The sequence below is a fragment of the Cebus imitator genome, unplaced genomic scaffold (genome assembly GCF_001604975.1).
Source record: "Cebus imitator isolate Cc_AM_T3 unplaced genomic scaffold, Cebus_imitator-1.0 Scaffold217, whole genome shotgun sequence".
NCBI lineage: Eukaryota > Metazoa > Chordata > Mammalia > Primates > Cebidae > Cebus > Cebus imitator.
Window position 1 is genome coordinate 272,190 of NW_016107532.1, and position 16,536 is coordinate 288,725.

The 16,536-nt window shown below is 42.3% G+C and overlaps 1 protein-coding gene and 1 pseudogene across 4 annotated transcripts in view; both read right to left on the minus strand.

Moving 5' to 3' along the window:
• Positions 1-16,536, minus strand: part of MAP3K3 (mitogen-activated protein kinase kinase kinase 3) — a 73,022-nt gene that overhangs the window by 51,010 nt on the left and 5,476 nt on the right. For 2 of the 4 annotated variants that reach the window (XM_017549175.2, XM_017549176.2), the window contains exons 2-3: positions 10,832-10,953; positions 8,839-8,931 (exon numbers count right to left, since the gene is read on the minus strand). In XM_017549175.2, coding sequence (XP_017404664.1) covers positions 8,839-8,931; positions 10,832-10,953 — 215 coding nt within the window. The remainder of the gene's footprint in view (positions 1-8,838; positions 8,932-10,831; positions 10,954-16,536) is intronic. The other 2 variants (XM_017549177.2, XM_017549178.2) reach the window with 1 other exon arrangement.
• Positions 4,460-6,536, minus strand: LOC108318309 (annotated as a pseudogene).

Consider the following 16,536-nt stretch of genomic DNA (forward strand, 5'->3'; position numbering starts at 1 on the left):
TCACAAGGTCCCAAGTCTGAGACCAGCCTGGCCAACATGGTGAAACCCTATGTCTACTAACAATACAAAAATTAGCCAGGCGTGGTGGCACATGCCTGTAATCCCAGCTACTCAGGAGGATGAGGCAGGAGAATTGCTTGAACCTGGGAGGCAGAGGTTGCAGTGAGCCAAGATCATGCCATTGCACTCCAGCTCTGGGCGACAAACCAAGACTCCGTCTCAGAAGAAAAAAAAATAGGCTGTGGCTTGGAAAAAAGAGTACTTAAGAGTATCTGAAGATAAGGAGCACACAGCAGAGAAGATGCCAGAAAAGGGAATGAGTTTGAAAGGTAGGGTGGGTCCCTAAAGGACTCCCTTTCCCCAAGGCATTAGGGCACTACATTTCTCTTCCAGGTCAATGAATTACTAGAGTGGTTCTAATTTACACTATAAATATTATTAAAGACCCCAAAGAGCTTTTGCTTATGTGGATTATATCTATTGATATTTATCATATTCAAAATTAAAACAGAGAAAATTTACTTTATTCATTTAAAATGGCAAATAAAGGCCAGGCACAGTGGCTCACCTCTGTAATTCCAGCACTTTGGAATGCCGAGGCAGGTGGATCACTGGAGGCCAGGAGTCTGAGACCAGTCTGGCCAACATGATGAAACCCTGTCTCTACTAAAAATAAAAAATTATGCCGTGAGTGGTAGCACATGCCTATAATCCCAGCTACTCAGGAGGCTGAGGCAGGAGAATCGCTTAAACCTAGGAGGCGGAAATTGCAGTGAGCTGAGACAGCGCCACTGCACTCCAGTCTGGGTGACAGAGTGAGACCCTGTCTCAAAAAAAAAAAAAAAAAATACAGCCCTAATATAGCCTTCTTATCCTTTAAGAACACATGGACCGCTTTATCCATTAATAATAATGATAATAGCTAACGTTTACTGAGCATTTACCATGTACCAAGCATTGTTCTAAACGTGTTTGCATATATTAATTAAACTGATCCTCACAACAAGTACCATTATTATCCCTATTTTACAGAAAAGAAAACTGAGTTACAATGAGATTAAGTAAGTTCCCCCAAGGTCAGGTCATTTCGCTTATAAAGGAAGAGGTAGGTTTTGAACCCTGGAAGCCTGACTCTTAACTACCAGGCTATGCTACAACTTAAGTGTCACACAGGCACTGAGAGCAGTTTTTCATTATCTTCTTTTTCTCTTTCCCCTGAAATTCTAAGCAGTTACTATGACAAGAGCCCTCCAAAGTAGAGTTGCCATGCTCTGATGTGCAGTCTCCAGCTTCCCACACTACTTCCTCAACTGGCTCTGCAGTATCCGAAGTGCTCTGTGAAATTTGTAGTCTTGTCTGTCCCTACAGTTGGGTTACATATCCTTTTACCTGCTCCTGCCTACAACCCAGGATACCTTGCTGTAGCTCTATTATTTAATTAATAAATTTTATTTTCAGAACAGTTTTAGGTTTACAGAAAAACTGAGCATATAGAGCAGAGTTCTGAAATATCCCTCTCCACCTCACACACAGTTTCCCTATGATTATTATTGTTATTATTGAGATAGGGTCTTACTCCCACCACCCAGGCTGACGGGCAGATGTGTGATCATGGCTCACTGCAGCCTTGACTTCCTGGGCACAGACGATTCTCCCACCTCAGCCTCCCACATAGCTGGGACTACAAATAGGCACATGTCACCACACTGGGCTAATCTGTAACTTTTTGTGCGATGGGTCTTGCCATGTTGCCCAGGCTAGCCTCAAACTCCTGGACCCAAGCAATCTGTCCACCTTAGCCTCCCAAAGTGCTGGGATTACAAGTATGAGCCACTGCACCCAGCCAGTTTCCCCTATTACTAATATCTTACATAAGTATGGTACATTTCTTTTTGTAACAATTAATTAAACAATATTGATAAATCAACTGAAGTCTATAGTTTATTCACTTATTTCCTCAGGTTTTTATTCTTTTGTTTTTTGTCTAATTTTTTTTTTTTTTTTTTTTTTTTTTTTTTTTTTTTTTTTTTTTTTTTTTTTTTTTTTTTTTTTTNGGGCCAGGTATGGTGGCTCATGCTTCTAATCTCAACACTTTGGGAAGCCAAGGCAGGAGGATTGCTTGAGCCCAGGCAATGAGATTTTGAGATCAGTCTGGGCAACATAGCAAAATGCCATCTCTACAAAAAATACAAAAATTAGCCAGTTGTGGTGGCACATGCCTGCAGTCTCAGCTACTTGGGAGGCTGAGGGAGGAGGACTGCTTGAGCCCAGGCAGGTTGAGGATGCAGTCAGCCATGATCACACTACTGCACTCCAGCCTGGGTGATAGGGCAAAGATTCTGTCTCAAAAACAAACAAACAAACAAATAAATAAATAAATTTAAATTGAGGTTAAAAAAAAACACATAATAGCTCTCGTTCTTAAACTGGGGTATTATATGTATTTTTCTAATTTTATTTTTTTTAGTTTTGGAGACAGAGTCTCGCTCTGTTGCCCAGGCTGGGGTGCAGTGGCACGATCTCAGCTCACTGCAGTCTCTGTCTCCTGGGTTCAAGTGATTCTCTTGCCTCAGTCTCCCAAGAAGTTGGGATTAGAGACGTGCACCACCACACCCAGCTAATTTTTGTACTTTTGGTAGAGACGAGGTTTCACCATGTTGGCCAGGTTGGTCTCAAACTCATGACCTCAAGTGGTCTGCCCAACTTGGCTTCCCGAAGTGCTGGTATTATAGGCATGAGTCTATAATTTATAGTCTTTCTATAGAAAGACTATAAACTGCCCCATGTCTATTCAAGAAAGGTTTGGTTGCCAATTGAGTCTCCTGCAAATTAAAAAAAAAATAAATAAATAGAAACTAAAAAAACTAAAAACGGGCCTTTAGTTTGTAGGACTGTTTGGATCTCAGAACTGCAGATAACAGATTATGGATCCACAAAAATCAACATACACACCTCACACACTCTTAAGTTTTTTTTTCTGCTGTAATCTCAAACTCGATCTAGCCATGTGTCTACATCAACTACTTTCCTAAACTAGTCACCTTCTCAACTATTACTTTCTTTTTAGAGATGGGGTCTTGCTATGTTGCCCAGGCTGGAGTGCTGTAGCTATTTACAGGCACTATCATTGGGCGCTACAGATTTAAGCTCCTGGGTTCAAGCGATCCTCTTGCCTCAGCCTCCCAAGAAGCTGGGACTATAGGTGCATGTCACCATGCCTGGCTCAGTGTCACTATTTCTAACATTGGTACTGCTGTGCTCTCAGCTACACAGGATCAAACCTCTGAGTAATGCTTGATTCTTTCCTACTTTTCCCCCTCACAGCCAGGGAGCAAATTCCAATTCTCCTCTCAGAGGCCTCCGGTATGACTCTGCTTCCCATTCTCCCCGACATCTCCCCGACATCACATCTCAGTGAGACCCCTTCCCCTTGCTCCCAGAGTCCTAAAGCCAACTTTATACATTTCAGTTCCCCATCTCCAACTCTCTCTGCATCCCTCTACAGTTTCAACCATCTCAATCACCTTTTTCACCGTATTCCTTCTTTGTTCATAAGGTAATTAGTGATTTCCATGATCTATGGAATAAAGTCTAAATTCTCTGCTATCACTCAAAGCCCTCTGGGATTTAGGTTCATTCAGTTTACCTGATCATTTCACACTATCTGTTCCCCACAGGAATTCCCCTTTAAAGCCAGATCAATGCTCACCTTGTTTCCTGCTATATGCCATGTTTGCTTCCTCCCCTAGGCCTTTAATCATTCTGTTTTCTGACCTGGAGTGCCACCCTTCCTCCTTTCCACCTATCTAAACGTTTATACTTCCTTCACAGCCTAGTTCAAGTACCCTTCCACCTGAAATGACTCCATAACTCTTTTGGCCCAAGCTCATCTTTCACTTTTCTGGCCTTCTATAGCACTCACTCTCTGTACCACACAGTGAGGCACAGTCATATCTTACTTTCTTTCTTTCTTGCATGTAATCTTCATTTCCCAGTAAGACTTCATGATTCCCAGGGTACAGGGAATATAACATACATTTCTTTTGTATGTCTAAGAATCTTGACCATAGGCACATGTTAAGGTGAATGGAGAGTATCACAGCTACTGAGAAAAAAAAGTCCCAGCACAAAACTTCAGGTCTAAGCAGCTTCAAGTCCCCTGCCCACCACAGGCAATGTGGTGAGAGCAATAGTGAGACCCACGCTCGGGAGACAGACAGTGCAGGCCTCCACGTTGAGCTACAGATTCAGGAACTCAGCAGGGGCAACAGGAATAACGGACAATAACACTAAAGCAGAAATGACCTTCTCAAAGTCTGAACTCAATAGCTGAACATGTAACCCAAGAAGCTTTCAAGAATTCATAAAAATCAGTATTTATTCACCAAAGGTTTGTGAACTAATTTGACCTGGCAAAGGCCTCAGCCACCATCCTTCTTATCCTCATTCTGATTCTGTACTGATTCCTCTCCCTGCATTTGCTACAAACCTTTGACGCCTCCCCTATTTTTGGAACTGCAGTCCTTATTTTGCCAAAGAGAGTTAAGTAAATGAAAGAAAAAAAAAAAAAAATTAAAATTTTAGTTTTAAGCATGACTCAGGAAAATTGTAGGAGGTCAGTGGAAGAGATGATTATAAAGCAACCTTCTTACAAAATATAATGCCAGGCTTGTGTGTTGTTTTATATCTTATTTTCTAACTGGCCAGCCAATCTTATCAATAACCCTTGAAAGAGAAAGGAAGTAGTGAAGAGTCAGGTCTTTCACACTGAAAGCAAAAGACAGTCTGCGTAATCACTGACCCTGCTTGGGGAACAGCTCCTGGAATTCTCTTCCTCTAGAGCTGATAGCCAAGGCCCTGATCTGCTTGTGCCTACCATGAAGAAAGCAGCTTTTCCATTCTGAAGCACCCACTCTCGAATATCTAGAGGGTTAGATCCAGAACCCAGACTCTGTTCAAGTATCTACCTACCATTTTGATAAGATTCAAGGGACACAGGAACCCACGGAAATAAGGATTCCATTTTTTCCTCCATTGGGATTTTCAGAAATTAGTCTAGCTTCAGTAATGATAATGCTATAAAGACAGAAAAACCTTAATCCTTTCAGTTCCACTACACTATACACAGTTCTGATTAGAAGCTTTCCCCAAAGCTCACATCTGCAGTGCCAAAACATAAGAAGTGACATAACCACTACAACTTTACATTTGTACATTTGTTCTACACCGTATAAAACACTTCACATTCTGTCTATGATCTTACAACAATCTTAAGAGGTAGACACAGTGCGTATTAAGTCTATATTTCAGAAGGAAAAACTCACTTCAGAAAGGTTATATGGCTTATACATGGTAAAAATTACTCTGACTAGGAATCAGAAGACTTGGATTTCCTTCCTGCCTCTACTCAATACCTTTGTTCATTGAGTAAGAGCTGTGTACACCTTATACACATGCCTACAGTGTTGATGTTAACTGTTGTTGAAATCACTCTATAAAATCCTACGTTAATAAACGAATAACAACTCTAAGACTCCTAAGCCAGCCAGCACTTTTTTTTTTGCTGATCTCAGTTTTTAATTGCGGCAGGGCTTCACACACTTGCACACACACATACTCTCTCAGGCATCAGATCTTGTTGAAAGCTGCAATGCTGATGCTCTACACATGCTCTTAAACTTGGTAATCTCCTCTTCCAGCAAGTTTGTCCCACCTTGTTGTCCTCCACCACACACTGAATCTGCAGCTTCCAGGTACCGTAGCTCATGGGCACCAGCTTGAAGGTCCCCCAAGACCAGCCCATACAGCTGGGTGGAGCACAAACAGGCCTCCAATTGGGCTACATTGGTCTCAATGTCCCAAGGCTTGACGTCCAGCAGGATGGAGGACTTGGCCACCAGCGCAGGCTTCTTGGCCTTCTTCTCCACATACTGCCGCAGCCACTTCTCTCACAGCCAGGCTGCCTCCTTGTCTTCCTCCTCACTGTCACTGCCAAATGGGTCAATGTCATTGTCCTCGTCACCCTCTGCTGGTGTGGCTGCCTTCTTGGCTGGGGGCTCCACTTGGCACATGAGAGACACATGCTGGGTCTGCACTGCTCTGTCCCTGTGGCCAGGCAAGCTCTTCTCCAGCATGTTTAGCCATAGGCCAGCATTCTTTTCACCACACTAAGTTGTCAGACCCGTAGAGAACTAATTGCCATTAATAATGCACTGTGAGCTGATGACTGCTAAAGGGACACTGCACATCATGGCCTGCAAAACTATTCTTAGGCCCTAGATGTGCCACACATCTAAGAATGTTCAATTAGCTCTAATAATGCTGTAGGCTTCCAGAGACCCAATATACAGAAGGAAGAATACAGAGAATGCTCCTAGTATATGCACTCCTAGAATGCAGAGAATACAGAATCTACTTCCTAGAAAATAGTTAATAGGTCCGGGCGCAGAGGCTCAAGCCTGTAATCCCAGCACTTAGGGAGGCTGAGGCAGGAAGATCACGAGATCAAGAGATTGAGACCATCTGGGCCAACATGGTGAAACCCCGTCTCTACTAAAAATACAAAAATTAACTGGGCATGGTGGTGTGCGCCTGTAGTCCCAGCTACTCGGGAGGCTGAGGCAGGAGAGTTGCTTGAACCTGGGAGGCAGAGGTTGCAGTGGGCCGAGATTATGCCACTGCACTCCAGCCTGACGCCTGGTGACAGAGTGAGACTCTGTCTTAAAAAAAAAAAAAAAAAAAGAAAACAGTTAATAGCTCATTGCCCATGTACTTCCATAGCTGCTTATTTGTTCTCAAATGCATTCTTTTTAAATTAGTTACCAAGCTTGTTTACTTAGGGAACAGGATGTCTCAAGTCTTGCCAAGCAGAGGTACTAAATTAGGTTTTTCGGTTCTTCCAGGCCTCAACCCCCAAACAATCCTGTTAATGAACCCACAGCTACTCTGACTTTCCTTACTGGGCCAAGCTTGAACCCCATGAAGCTGTGCCAGTCTTGACTCTGTCTTGTAGCCAGCACTGCCATTCTCATAGTGAAAGCCTGTTTACCTCTGCCAGCACCATTCCACCCATGAATAAACAACCTTTCCAGCTAGCCAAAATACTTAGTTTTTTTCAGCTGGGACTCCACAATTTGTATCTGTAATCCAATTTGACATTTCTTAACCAAATTTGGCAACTCTTCACCATTTAAATTAGGTTTTGATCTTTCATTCCTCTCTCTTCCTAAGCATGGACTTTCTGGCAGAAGAACTGGTAATGAAGAAAACTGTTCATTCTATCCCAGACGTAAGCTAACAAAAACTACAATAATAATAATAAATGTATAACTCTGTGAATTATAAAGTCCTATGTTAGAGGATTATTAACAACTCCAGGCTCCTTTCATTATACTAGGCTATAAATACCTCTCCCCTACATCTTCCCGGCACTGCCTCTTACCCCATTTTTTTCCCCAGAAATATATCTGTTGAGACTTTCTCTTTTTCTGCTTCCAGAATTTTGCTGAAGAATATCTCTCCTGGTCAGAAGCTAAACATGTGCTACTCTTCCCAGGACAGGCCATTCTATAACCTTGACTTCATTAAGAGGAAAATCTGTCTTAGCATTTTCTTTCCCTTTTTGCCCAATATTAACATAATACTTTGAATTTCGATTTCTAAATAGCCATACTAGTTCCACATCTTCACAATCTTCCTAAAACAGAATCTTAGATAGAATTCCCATTATTAGCTTATCACAATGTATAGAAACTCATGATGTATATGTAAGGAATGAACATACCAATGCATCTCTACACATCTCCAAGCATATATGTAATTTCTTTTTTTTTTTTTTTTGAGACGGAGTTTCACTCTTGTTACCCAGGCTGGAGTGCAATGGCGCGATCTCGGCTCACCGCAACCTCCGCCTCCTGGGCTCAGGCAATTCTCCTGCCTCAGCCTCCTGAGTAGCTGGGATTACAGGCACGCGCCACCATGCCCAGCTAATTTTTTTGTATTTTTAGTAGAGACGGGGTTTCACCATGTTGACCGGGATGGTCTCGATCTCCTGACCTCGTGATCCACCCGCCTCGGCCTCCCAAAGTGCTGGGATTACAGGCTTGAGCCACCGCGCCCGGCCCATATATGTAATTTCTTGCCCAATAAATCAACAGTCCCTTACATAGTACATAAAATTGTGCTGTCTAATACAATAGCCACTAGCCACATGTGGCTATTTAATTAAAATGATACAAAATTTAAAATTTAGGCTGGGCACAGTGGCTGACGCCTGTAATCCCAGCACTTTGGGAGGCTGAGGTGGGTGGATCACGAGGTCAAGAGATACCATCCTAGCCAACGCGGTGAAACCCTGTCTTTACTAAAAACACAAAAATTAGCTGTGCATGGTGGCACGCGGCTGTAGTCCCAGCTACTCGGAAGGCTGAGGCAGAAGAATCACTTGAACCTGGGAGGTGGAGCTTGCAGTGAGCTGAGATAACACCATTGCACTCCAGCCTGGTGACCCAGCGAGATTCCGTCTCAAAAAAAAAAAATGTAGTTCTTTAGTTGTTCAACAGCCACATGTGGCTAGTGGCTACAATACCACATTGGACAGCACAGATATGAAACATTTCTGTCATCACAGAAAGTTTACTGGACAGCACTGATAGAGGCTGCTTATGAATAATACTATGGTAAGAAATGCTGATTAGAAGTATAGAATACAGGTCATGGGTAACCAATGCTTCTTACAAATCCCCTAAAAACTTGTCTGGGAAGTGAATTTCACTCCTGCAGCATGAATAGCAGATTTAAAAGTACATTTTGGTTTTAACAGGTAATCTGGATCCTTACCAAAAATTTCTTTTTCTCACTGGCCCCTGCACATGAGCTTGTTGTTACTGTGGGGCTGTTCAGAAGGGCTGAGCTGCTGCTGTTGTGTTTTTTCTTTAAAAACAAAAAAACTGAGGTTAATAATTTGTATCCTTCGTGCAATATTAAGTTTGACAACATTGAAGTAAATCGTGGATCCAAAGAGCCAGTACCTCTTGTTAAGATTACTTTCTAACAGTCAATCCTTTTCAGTCTTCTGCCTTCATAACCACTGGCTTCACTCTTAACAGTTCAGCAGGAGACACAGCAAAAGAGCAAGACTTCCCTCATCATGGCTTTTAGGCTCTAAGCAGAAGGATTCTTAAAAAGGAACCCTCCTTCAAGGAACTATCAGCGACCATTCTACCCCTCCTTTTCCCAGCCTGGTCCTTTTGGGCCTTCCAATTCAAGAAAGCTTTCTCTTTTAACCCACTAACTGGTATTCACGCTAATAGTCCAGTCTGAAGAAAGATCAGCTAACTTGAGCAATGTTAGCAGGCACACTCTACATAGGAAGACAGGAAGGAAAGTGAGGTCATTAGGCTCACGCGTGGGGGAGGGGACTCACTTCTGGTAAAATGCTCCTTCCAAAAGTGGTTTTGAATACAAATGAGTTATAGCAAGGGAGAACCCAAAAAGTCAAACAAAATAACATATGAAAATAGTGTTAAGAATGGGCCCTTATCTGTTTATACCTCCAGTACTGTAAGGTAACAACAATAAAAGCAGCTTTTTAAACTAATCCTTGTTTTAACATGAAACAAAAGGACTCACTCCCCCTGGGGTCCCTAGGATTCCTAAAGGCAGGAAATACTCTGGAAGGCTCTATCTAGCAGACCACAGACAGGAAAAGTTCTAGGGCCTTATACTATCTCTAGGAACCAATTCTGAAGAATTGGTAAACAAGGTGCAAATGAAAAGAAAGGAATTTAGCTGATAAACAGAACCACAAGGGAGAATGTCATAGACAAATTTTCACCAAATATGCCCAACAGAGCCAGCTGACACAGCGCTGGATATCCACTAGGTAGGAAAGCTCCCCATCATTCACTCCTCTCTGCAGGCCAAAGTACCCAAGAAACAGGTAAGTGGCACTATAGGTGAGAAGATTCTCAATGACACACAAGTTCAAATGTTAAGAAAAATAGGAAATGTTTTCCTAAAGAAGAATACAACTCTCAATAAAACATACACTCTCAACTACCTGCATTAATAAGGTGAAACAACTGTAAACTGTAATAACAAAATCAATCATTATTGCCTTTGGAATATACTATGTGACATTTTAATTAATAAATTTACCTTCCTAATTACATTTTACATAAGCTAATGCCAAATTAATTAATTTTTCCTGATTACATACTATAAGGTAGCTAAAAACATTCTGACTCAGGGATCATGAATCTGAATTAAATATGTGCCAATTATCAGTAAAGGAGAAAAACGTCTACGAATCTTGTCCCCATAACAGATGAAATGCTTACACAATCCAGATCATATATCCATACCTGCATGGTATATATCGCTTTTTTTTTTTTTTTGAGATGGTGTCTTGCTCTGTCTTGCCCAGGCTGGAGTGCAGTGGCACAGTGGCGCCATCTCAGCTCACCGGAGCCTTTGCCTTCCAGGTTCAAGCAATTCTCCTGTCTCAGCCTCCTGAGTAGCTGGGACTACAGGCATGCACCACCACACCTGGCTAATTTTGTATTTTTAGTAGAAACAGGGTTTCACCATGTTGGCCATGCTGGTCTCAAACTCTTGACCTCAGGTGATCCACCTGCCTCGGCCTCCCAATATCACTTTCCATTTAACCTTAGCTGGTTGGTATGTATCACTGTGCACTTAAGAGATTGTGAAAGGAAGGGGTCAAAACCTTTCAACCCTGATACTGAAGTATCTTTGGTTTTTCATATATTTCCCACTTGAAAACTCCTTCCCAACAAATCTCATTTAGCTCTGCCAGGGTCACACACACCTGCCTATTTGAGTGACCCGTGTCTTTGTTCTTCATGGTCTCATATCCAGGCATCCGGTGACGTCGGTTCATCTGGAGGGCCACCAGATCGTTCATGATTGAGTTCAATGCCTCCTGTTCGTCTGCAATGAAAGAAAGCACATGGACTAAAGATACTTCAATACAGACCAGCAAAGCTCTTTCACAAACTATATGACTAATACTTAGGGAGTTCTGCCCAGGTAAAATGACAGACCCTGTAACTATAATCACATGCAGTTGATACCACCCAAAAGGTCAGACTATGGTAATTTGAATTTTAATGGATTCTTTTTTTTCCTTTGAGACAAGATCTTACTCTGTCACTCAGGCTGGAGCGCAGAGGTGTGATCACAGCTCATTGCAGCCCTAAGCAGCCTTGAACTCTGGGGCTCAAGTGACTTTCCCACGTCAGCCTCCAGAGTAGCTGGGAACACAGGCGTGCACCACCATGCCTAGCAAATTTTTAAATTTTTTTGTAAAGACAGGGTCTCCCCATGTTGCCCAGGCTGGTCTCCAACTCCTCGACTCCAATGATCCTCTTGCCTCGGCCTCCCAAAGTGCTAAGATTATAATAGGTGTGACCCACCATGCCTGGCCTTTAATGATTTCTTAATAGCGCTCCAATCAGATTTCCAGCAGCAATATTTACCCATTCACTGCAGAGAAGGGACCTACTCAAGCAGAGCAATTTGTCCAGTGCCAGAGAAACAACCAGGAAAAATAGATGAAAAGTTGAACTGAAGAACAACACGGTACAATGTAATATGGTACTGAATGAAAAGATGAATCCATAGAGAGTTGATTATGGCACAGTGTCAGTCCCAGACTTATTCTTAAAGCATCATAAGGAGGCGAGCACATTTTAAAAGGTACCAAATAAAGACCTCAGGTAACTAGTTGCTTTGAACAAAAGTTGTTTTACAAGCCTAGCATTTGAATGCCGCCACCACCACCACCAACAACAACCCCCACAACTCTTTACAAGTTTATAGGCCTTCTACTTCCCATAGGGAAGTCAAAGGGCAGTTCTATTGTTTTTCCTCCCTAAACTGACCAGGCAATGCATTGTCTCCATCTTACTGGCATTACTTTTAATCCCCTTTTCTTGAAATAGCGTGGAGTACTAGAGTTTTCATCCATTGAAAACAACTGGCCAAAACCCACAACACAAACCGGCCCAATTCCATGTTTTACAAATGTTCCCCAGGTCCTTTAAGAAATCTTTGCCCATTCAAATAGCATTTGGAGATTCAAAATGAATAAATCTGTTGATCAGGAAGGGAACATGAGGGATGAGTTGTTATACTTGCTTTGGTGACAAGTGAGTCACTTGGGGGATTGGGGCAAACCTTAAAAGCAGCAAATACAAAAGACTCCACCCAAAGAGAGTGCCTATCTTCTGCCCTTTATCACTGTCCCTTGGAAATATTCTAATATCCTGTGGAAAGAAATGAACAGCATGAAACGTAGGAAGTAAAACTGCTCCAGTCTCTTCTCCCACCACTGATTGATTGATTGATTGATTGAGACAGGGTTTCACTCTGTTACCAGGCTAGAATGCAGTGGTGTAATCACAGCACACTGCAGCCTCCTCCACCCCTCAATCTCAAACAATCCTCCCATCTCAGCCTCCAGAGTAGCTGGGACTACAGGTGCATACCACCATGCCCTGCTAATGTTTGTATTTTTTATTGAGACAGGGTTTCACCATGTTGCCCAGGCTGGGTTTCAAATACCTGAGTTCCCTCGATCTTCCCTCCTTAGCCTCCCAAAATCCTGGGATTACAGGCGTAAGCCACCGTGCCCACCCCCTCCCCTTATTTGCTTATCCCCTTTTCCTAGACCAAATCTGCTCTCATGCCCTATATGCCCTCTGACGAGTTGCAGAAAATGACAAAGGTGCCTATAAAGTTTTTGCTTATTCAGGAAAGTAAAATTAGATTTAAAACTTGCAGGAAAAACACCAGAAGTGTAACTTCCCATATGATTCCACTTCAAAATATATACAAAAGTATGTATGAGAGTGACACAGTTGTAATATCAAAAGCATGCAGTAAAAGGGATAATGAATGAGGAGAAAGTGGGTATCTATAAAAAGACATCAGTCAAAATTAATAAATATAAATCCCATCAATTATTTTATACCTTCTAGCAATTTCCCTATAGCTTCCTTAAAGAAGGGAACTTGGCTGGGCAGCATGGCTCATGCCTGTAATCCCTGCAGTTTGGAAGGGCAAGGCAGGCTAACTGCTTGAGCCCAGGAGTTCAAGACCGGACTGGGCAACATGGCAAAACTCTGTTCTACAAAAAATTAGCTGCACATGGTGGTGTGTGCTGTAGGCTCAGCTACTTGAGAGGCTGAGGTGGAAGGATCACTTGAGCCCACGAGGTTAAGGCTGCAGTAAGCCATGATCATGCCACTGTACTCCAGCCTGGGCAACAGTAAGACCTTGTCCCAAAAAAAAAAAAAAAAAAAGGGAACTTGGTTTTTTGTTTTGTTTTTTACCCTCACAACCAAAGTTTAAAAATTGAAGCATAACATCTAAGCTAGGAAGATTGGCTTACATATAATATGCACAGGTTTATGTATTAAATGGCTTATATATTATTAAATATATATAAAATTAATTGGGTCAACTGTAATAATAAATTGGGATCAATATAAAGAGGATTATGACTAGGTGTTCTCTAAGGAGCATCCAACAATACTCCTAAAAACAGAACACAAGGAGTTATCAGTAACAACATTAACCACCCTAAGAATTGAGAATTCTCAGTTCTTTCAACTCAGATATTGAACGAAGATGGATGTGAATACACATACAGACACAGGCACACACAAACACATACCACTTTTTGAGTCAGATCCACAAGCATGACTGGAGAAATCATTTCTAATTCTGTATAACATGATGTTATTAAAAGACCTGGTTTATCAGGTTGACAAATTCTGTTTCCAGGAAGCTACCAATTCCTGGCATTACTTAATGAATAAACTTGTTTGGTAGTTCCAGAGCTGAGAACATACTAGAGGAACAGTTTGGCACTGTCATCTGAAATCTGGGACAACTGACACAAGTGAATCAGGGTTATAGAATCTAATTTTGTGTCAAAGTCAAATACATTCCTAGAGGTAAACAGATTCTGCAATTGATACTTCAGAGGATGCGTATAAAGATAGGAAGTAAATCAAGTGGCTCTTTCAGGCATTTCTTCCTGGATTGAGGATTCGTTTTTGTTTTTGTTTTCCTTCTAAAAAGCAGCTTCACTATGCACACTTGGCTGCCACAGGCCAGTTATCTCTGTGGTATGGACTGAGACTAATTGAATTAACAGCACTCCTTCAATGTGGCATTCCTTAAAAGCAAACAAACAAAACTTTTAAAAACAAGTAACAGGCCTGGTACAGTGGCTCCCGCCTGTAATCCTAGCATTTTGGGAGGCTGAGATGGGCGGATGACTTGAGGTCAGGAGTTCAAAACCAGCCTGGCCAACATGGTGAAACCCCATCTCTACTAAAAATACAAAAAAATTAGCTGAGCATGGTGGCGTGCGCCTGTAATCCCAGCTACATGGGAGGCTGAGGCAGGAGAATTGCTTGAACCCAAGAGGCAGAGGTTGGTGTGAGTCGAGATCACACCACTGCATTTCGGCGTGGTGACAGAGTGAGACTCCTCTCAAAAAAACCAAAAAACGAACAAAAAACCCCCGCAAATAACAGCAGCTTTCTTAGACTGCAGCAGTTAGGAATATGAACTTCAGAGTCAGAAAAATCTGGTAAAGAAGCCCAGAGCAAATCATTTTTCTCTCCAAACCTCAATTTCCTCATCTGTAATATGGCGATAAAGCATCATTTCACAAAGCTGCTGTGAGAGTTAAAAGCAAAAGAAAACCTACGAATTATTTCTTATGGAACCTAACAGTAATGCTAAAAAAATGCTGGCTATTATTATCATCAATGAGAAAAGGTCAATGGAAAAAGACTGGAGGCCATTTAATCTACCCTAATACTTAATTTTATTACTGAACTTTTATAAATCATTAACAATAATCATTTACTGAATACTTATGTATTATACATTAGAAAGTTTTTAAAGATAGTATAGAAGACATGTTAATAGAAACGAAAAAGAAAAAGAAAGTTTTAAAAGATACTTCAAGGTGTTCAAACTCTAGGGATAAAAGGATAAACAACAACACACAAATACAAAGTTGTATCAAAAAAAAGATAGAATTGGCCAAGCGCAGTGGCTCATGCCTGTAATCCCAGCACTTTGGGAGGCTGAGGCAGATGGATCACCTGAGGTCAGGAGGTCGAGACCAGCCTGACCAACATGGAAAAACCCTGTCTCTACTAAAAATACAATATTAGCCGGTCATGGTGATACATGCCTGTAATCCCAGCTACTTGGGAGGCTGAGGCAGAAGAATCGCTTGAACCCAGGAGGCATAGGTTGCAGTGAGTTAAGATTGCACCATTGCATACCAGCCTGGGTGACAAGGGCAAAACTCCATCTCAAAAAAAAAAAGAAAAGAAAAAAAAGCTGTTCCAGCTAGCTTATGAAATGAACTGAGAGAAAGGACATGAAGAATAAGCAATTAAGGGAACAGAGGGGAAGAATAGAGGGTCAGAGACTGATCCTCAGGGACTAACACTAATCAAGTAGAACGAGAAGATGGGAAGCTGAAAAGGAAGGCTTTAAGAGGACTGAAGAAAATAGGCCAGGCAAGGGAGCTCTCCTCTGTAATCCCGGCACTTTGGGAGGCCAAGGTGGGCAGATCGCCTGAGGTCTGGAGTTCAGGACCAGCCTGGCCAACATGGTGAAACACCATCTCTACTAAAAATACAAAAATTAGCCAGGCATGGTGGCACACGCCTGTAATCCCAGTGACTGTGGAGGCTGAGGCACAAGAATAGCTTGAACCCGGGAGGCAGAGGTTGCAGTGAGCCGAGACTGCGTCACTGCATTCCAGCCTGGGCAATAGAGTGAGACTCCGTCTCAAAAAAAAAAAAAAAAAAAAAGGATTGAAGAAAATAAGAGGGACAGGCCGGATGCACTGGCTTCCACCTGTAAGTCCAACATTCTGGGAGGCCAACGCAGGAGTATCGCTTCATCCCAAGAGTTTGAGATGAGCTCGGGCAACATGGCAAAATCCTGTCTCTACAGAAAATTAGCCATGGCCGGGTGCAGTGGCTCATGCCTATAATGCCAGCACTTTGGGAGGCTGAGGCAGGTAAATCACCTGCAGTCAGGAGTTCAAGACCAGCCTGGCCAACATCGTGAAACCCCCACCTCTACTAAAAATACAAAAGTTAGCCAGGTGTGGTGCTGGGCGCCTATAATCCCAGCTACTCGGAACACTGAGGTAGGAAAATCGATTGAACTTAGGAGGCAGAGGTTGCTACGAGCTAAGATTGTGCCACTGGCACTCCAGCCTAGGTGACAGAGCAAAACTCCATCTCAAAAAAAAAAATGTATTTGTGAACTTAACATGTGAACAAGTTGAGATGGGGTAATAGTGTGCTCATAACCTTGAAAAGATTTCCTGAGAGTGGGTGTGGTATGACTTAGAAGCTACCAGGAAGAAGCACAAGGAGGAAGAGGTTCATTTTAGAGATTAAGAAGTTAAGGCCGGGCGGGGTGGCTCACGCTTGTAATCCCAGCACTTTGGGAGGCCGAGGC